At 34.8% G+C, this 6,000-nt stretch overlaps 1 protein-coding gene across 1 annotated transcript in view; it reads right to left on the minus strand.

Moving 5' to 3' along the window:
• The window catches only part of si:dkey-122a22.2 (uncharacterized), a 45,114-nt gene extending 43,172 nt beyond the window's left edge, over nt 1-1,942 (minus strand). Inside the window, exon 1 of the mRNA XM_056474699.1 lies at nt 1,798-1,942. Coding sequence (XP_056330674.1) covers nt 1,798-1,863 — 66 coding nt within the window. The 5' untranslated portion in view covers nt 1,864-1,942. The remainder of the gene's footprint in view (nt 1-1,797) is intronic.
• Nucleotides 1,943-6,000: the final 4,058 nt, after the last annotated feature.

The raw sequence follows: 6,000 nt of genomic DNA on the forward strand, positions 1-6,000 counted from the left end.
ATTAGTTTTATTTTTTTTATATTAATATTATTTCCCAGTGCCAGGTTGCGACTGGAATAGGCATGGGACGATAACCATTTTCAAGGTATACTACGGTTTGGAAAAGTCAAGGTTTTAAAATTGGCAAAATTTTCTGTAATACTGTTCCTGTGGTATATGTTATATTTTTTATTTACTTTTTAAAGTTTTTTTCAGCATCTCCAGCAGAAAAAGATATCCAAAGATGCCGTTTTAAATTGTAAAGAAATCAGTGTTTTTGAAACTAATGAAGACAGCAGAAGTCAATGATTCAATTGAATTATTTAGCCTCACATGTTTAATGCTCCAAAATATTTTAAATCTTTCAAAAAATAATGTTTATGGTGTTCAAAGGGGGAAAAATTGTTGTGAGAATATATTTTAGAGTAGTAATCACAGTATTGTGCTACCGTGAAACCGTGATATTTTTATCCAAGGTTATCATATCGTCAGAATCGTATACCGGCCCATGCCTAGACTAGAAGGGCATCTGCTTTGCAAAGCATATGCTAGAATAGTTGGTGGTTCATTCCGCTGTGGCGACCCCTGATGAATAAGGGACTAAGGCAAAAGAAAATGAATAAATAATATTATTATTATTGATATATCTGCTTTTTAACATTATCTGCATCACCATATATCATAAAACAGCCTTTCTGTGAGCTTCATATTCATTCACCAAAGCTGTTTAACTATTATTGTTTTATTATATTTATATTAATATTATTGTTAATATATCCACAATTGTATATTATCTGCATCACCATACAGTATACTGTAAAATCAACAGATAACCTTTCGGGCAGTTTTCATATTGATTTTTATTTAATATTGCAAACATGTAACCCTGTTTTGTTATTATTATTAGCTTTATTTTCTTTAAATTAATATTATTAGTCATAGTTATAATATTGTTGAAGCACTCATGTATACTTATTTACAGGGTTTCTGCAGGTGTATTCAAATCAAATTTAAGACCCTTTTAAGACCATTATGAATGAAATTTTAGACTTGCAGAGAGCTAAACACTAAGGATTTTTTCTAATGGTCTGGTAACTTCGGTAAATAGTTTTTGTATTAATGGATGTGTTGCTTTAGTTTCTTTCCATGATTAGGGAATTTAATTTGGAGAATTTGCTGTAAAATTGTCTAACAGCTGTTGTGAATTGAATCTCTTTGCAATAAATAAAACTTTAATATACAAAAAGAAATTTTGAGATTGATTATAGGTGATTGGATGTCGGCCAGATTGGGTAGCTTTACTTGGGAAATTAAGACATGTTTAAAATGATTTAAGACCTACAACACAATATTTCAGTGAATCCAAGACTTTATAAGGCCTAAAATTTTGTTTTTAAAAAGACATTTTAAGACATTTTAAGACCCAGCGGAAACCCTGCATTTATTATTTATTCGAATTTAAAGATTTAATGGTCAAAGTGAGCATCCTTTTTGATGTGCAGATAAAATAAAATTTACAAACATAATTGTACATAAAAATATAGCATATTAAATGCAAGGTAATGTTTCAAATGTATAAACATAAAAATAAAGATTTAAAATGACTTAAAACGATGGAAATGGTGCTCCTTAGAGGGATTTATGTCATTAAATGTAAAATATTTATGACTAGATTTTAGTATTTGCGCTTCTGTTTCACCAACTGACATTTTAGTAGGTAAATATGTATGCTAAGTTAGTCATTATTTTGCTCGGGTACAAAGAGAAGATTTTATCATAGAGTAGCTAATATTAAATATAATTTCACTGTTTCTTCACCTTCTTTCTCTCAGGTTTATTGCCACTGCCCGCATCTTCTCGTCCGTTTGTCCTTTTGCGCAACATTATCTAAGTTTTGAGTGCACTTCACACACAGGACAGAAAACACATGATATCACATTTGTTTGAATGAATAGCCAGTACAGCAAAGAGACACTTCCGTATTGACGGAAACCTACGAGGAACAAAACACGAACGCTTTTAAAGTGATAGTTTACTAATTATTCGCGTTCCAGACTGAGGGCGTCTTGCGGATCTGTGATTTAAAGGTAATATATATATATATATATATATATATATATATATATATATATATATATATATATATATATATATATATATATATATATATATATATATATATATATATACGTTTTTTTCCAGATTATAGCTTCAGACATCTTATCATAAGTGCAATCATCAGAATTAATTTCCCTGTACATGGTAACATTATCTGTATATTTTTGTGTTTAATGTTCTATTGAATAACAAAAGTCAGCCATTTGAATCATTCCATGTGAACCATTCCTTTAAGAGAATAAATGAAATATATATATATAATAATTTTAAGTGTAATATACACTCACTGGCCACATTATTACCTTACTAGTACCGGGTTGGACCCCTCTCAGAACTAACTCCATTCTTCATTGCATAGATTCAACTGGAAATATTCCTCAGAGATTTTGGTCCAAATTGACATGATAGCATCATGCAGTTGCTTCAGATCTGTCGGCTGCACATCCATGATGCAAATCACCCGTTCCACCACATCCCAAAGGTGCACTATTGGATTGAGCACTGGTGACTGTGGAGGCCATTTGAGTAGAGTAAACTCGTTGTCATGTTCAAGAAACCTGTCTGAGATGATTCACACTTTATGACATGGCACGTTATCCTGCTGGAAGTAGCCATCAGAAGATGGGTACACTGTGGTCATAAAGGGATGGACATGGTCAGCAAAAATACTCAGATAGGCTGTGGCGTTGACACGATGCACAATTGGTACTAATGAGGCCAAAGTGTGCCAAGAAAATATCCCCCACACCATTACACCACCACCATCACCAGCCTGACTCATTGATACAAGGCTACATAGATCCATGATTTCATGCTGTTGATGCCAAATTCTTACCCTACCATCCGAATGGGCAGAAATTGAGACTCATCAGACCAGGAAATGTTTTTACAATCTTCTATTGTCCACTTTTGGTGAGCCTGTGCGAATTGTAGCCTCAGTTTCCTGTTCTTAGCTGACAGGAGTGGCACTCGGTCTGGTCTTCTGCTGCTGTAGCCCATCTGGTCTCAAGGTTCGACATATTGTGCGTTCAGAGATGCTCTTCTGCATACTTCGGTTGTAACGAGTGGTTATTTGAGTTACTGCTTACTGCCTTTCTATCAGCTTGGACCAGTCTGGCCATTCTTCTCTGACCTCTGGCTTTAACAGGGCATTTGCGCCCACAGAACTGTCGCTCACTGGGTATTTTCTCTTTTTCGGACCGTTCTCTGTTAACCGTAGAGGGGGTTGTGCATGAAAATAACAGCAGATCAGCAGTTTCTGAAATACTCATACCAACCCGTCTGGCACCATCAACCATGCCACATTAAAAGTCACTTAAATCACCTTTCTTCCCCATTCTGATGCTCGGTTTGAACTGCAACATAACATTTGGACCATGTCTACATGCCTTAATGCATTGAGCATTGGCTGATTAGAAATTTGTGTTAACGAGCAGTTGAACCTAATAAAGTGGCCGGTGAGTGTGTTATTACATGTTGACAAGATTACAATATGCCTTGCGTCATATAATTAGTGACTAAAACCCACATTCATATGCCAAACTACAAAAATATGCAATAACATTTACAATATTTTAATAAACTAAAACACAATATAAAAAATAACTATAAAGCAAAAATACTTGTAAAAATTAGATATAAAAGATACAAAGCATACATTTAATGTGACCTTCGTTATAAATAAACCATAAACCCCTTCAATGTTATTAATTTAAATGGGAAATTATAAGTATTGCAGATTATTATTATTATTATATTATTATTATTATTATTATTTAATTTTGTGCTGCCCATAAAACTCTTGCAATACACCCTATGTCCTGTTGGAGGCGCTGTGGGACATTATCTGACCATCTGTCCAATCATTTGCACAACCATCTTAAGTAAATCACGTTTTATGTCACACCAGCAGCAGGACACCCAACATCAGCGTCCGAGCTTCTCTACAAGAGTATATGTAGTGTGACAGCAGAAAGAAAGGTAATTTATAAAGGTCACCTCCAGCACTGCAAGCTTATTCATGAGTGTGAGTAAATTCAGCACACGCCACAGGACAATGACTCGTTTTAGGTCTCGTATAGGTCCAGTTCAGAGTTTAATTATGTATACAGTGCTCAGAGTCATTCTGAGGGCAGTGCTTCTTTCGCTGATGTATGTAAATTATGGTTTTTATGCATCCCTGCTCTCGCCACAGTATTACGTTGATCCAACAGAGTCTGAATACAGTTTAGCACCCAGATATAGTGCATTTATTTTGTCACTGTCTTATACTCTAAGTTGTTATGAAAAGATTTCTGTCATTATTCGATATTGAGATTTGAGAATATTGCTAAAGATGATTCCTTACCTTGTAATGTATATATGTGTGTGTGGTGTGGATTTTGTTGTGTGGATTTGTCAGTTAAGCCTAGTCCTATCTTCTTGACAAAAAAAAAAAAAATAAATAAATATATATATATATATATATATATATATATATATATATATATATATATATATATATATATATATTTTTTTTTTTTATGTAAATCACCTATCCAAGTTTTAGGAACAACAAATAATAACTGGACTTCTTGTTGATCATTTTTTATCAGAAGTGGCTTATACAGTATATGAAAGGCAAAGGCCTCTAGATTACACTTATTTTCATTCATTCATTTTCTTTTCAGCTTAGTCCCTTTATTAATCCGGGGTCACCACAGCGAAATGAACCGCCAACATATGCAGCACGTTTTATGCAGTGGATGCCCTTCCAGCCGCAACCCATCTCTAGGAAACATTCACACACACACTCATTCACACACATAAACTACAGACAATTTAGCTTACCCAATTCACCTGTAGCGCATGTTTTCGGACTGTGGGGGAAACCGGAGCACCCGGAGGAAACCCACGCGAACTCAGGGAGAACATGCAAACTCCACACAGAAACACCAACTGACCCAGATGAGGCTCGAACCAGCGACCTTCTTGCTGTGAAGTGACAGCACTACCTACTGCACCACTGCGTCGCCCTATGTTTTTTTTACCAAAATAAAATATGATCATGCCTTGATTTTGAATTATTTAATTAGGACAGTAAGGTCTGACTTTGATTAGACAAAAGTCTTATCACTTAACAGAACTACATTACAGAATATAAAGTCATGGTGCAGTGAAAAAAGAATTAATATTGTGTATGACTCCCATGAGCTTGGAGGACTGCATCCATACATCTCTGCAATGACTCAAATAACTTAATAAAGTAATCTGGAATGGCAAAGAAAGTGCTCTTGCAGGACTCCCAGAATTCATGAAGATTCTTTAGATTCCTCTTCAATGCCTCCTCCATCATCTTACCCCAGATATGCTTAATAATGTTCATATCTAGTGACCGGGCTGGCCAATCCTGGAGCACCTTGACCGTCTTTGCTTTCAGGAACTTTGATGTGGAGGCTGAAGTAAGAGAAGGAGCGCTCTCCTGCTGAAGAATTTGCCCTTTCCTTTGGTTTGTAATGTAATGAGCAGCACAAATGTCTTGATACTTCAGGCTGTTGATGTTGCGTCCACTCTGCAGATCTCTTGCACGCCCCCATACGTTTTGTGAACAATTGTTTTTATCATTTCATTTTTTGTTTAATATAGAAAGGATACAGCATATGACTATATCGTAAACAACCCCGAACCCCCACCCAGGTAGAGTTCTATAATAACAGAAGTTAAAAGATTGCTGTAAAAAAATGTATGAATAAATAAATAAAATAAAAACAAGAATAATGTTAAACCAAATAAAGTACAAATAAATAACTATTACATAATGAGATACGTGTAGTACATATAAAAAGAAAAGCTGTACATAAGAAGGTAGAAACAAAAGATTTGACAATATCAAAAGCTATAATCCAGGACAGTTTTTGACTGAGC

This window comes from Danio aesculapii, chromosome 16, assembly GCF_903798145.1.
Source record: "Danio aesculapii chromosome 16, fDanAes4.1, whole genome shotgun sequence".
Classification (NCBI taxonomy): domain Eukaryota; kingdom Metazoa; phylum Chordata; class Actinopteri; order Cypriniformes; family Danionidae; genus Danio; species Danio aesculapii.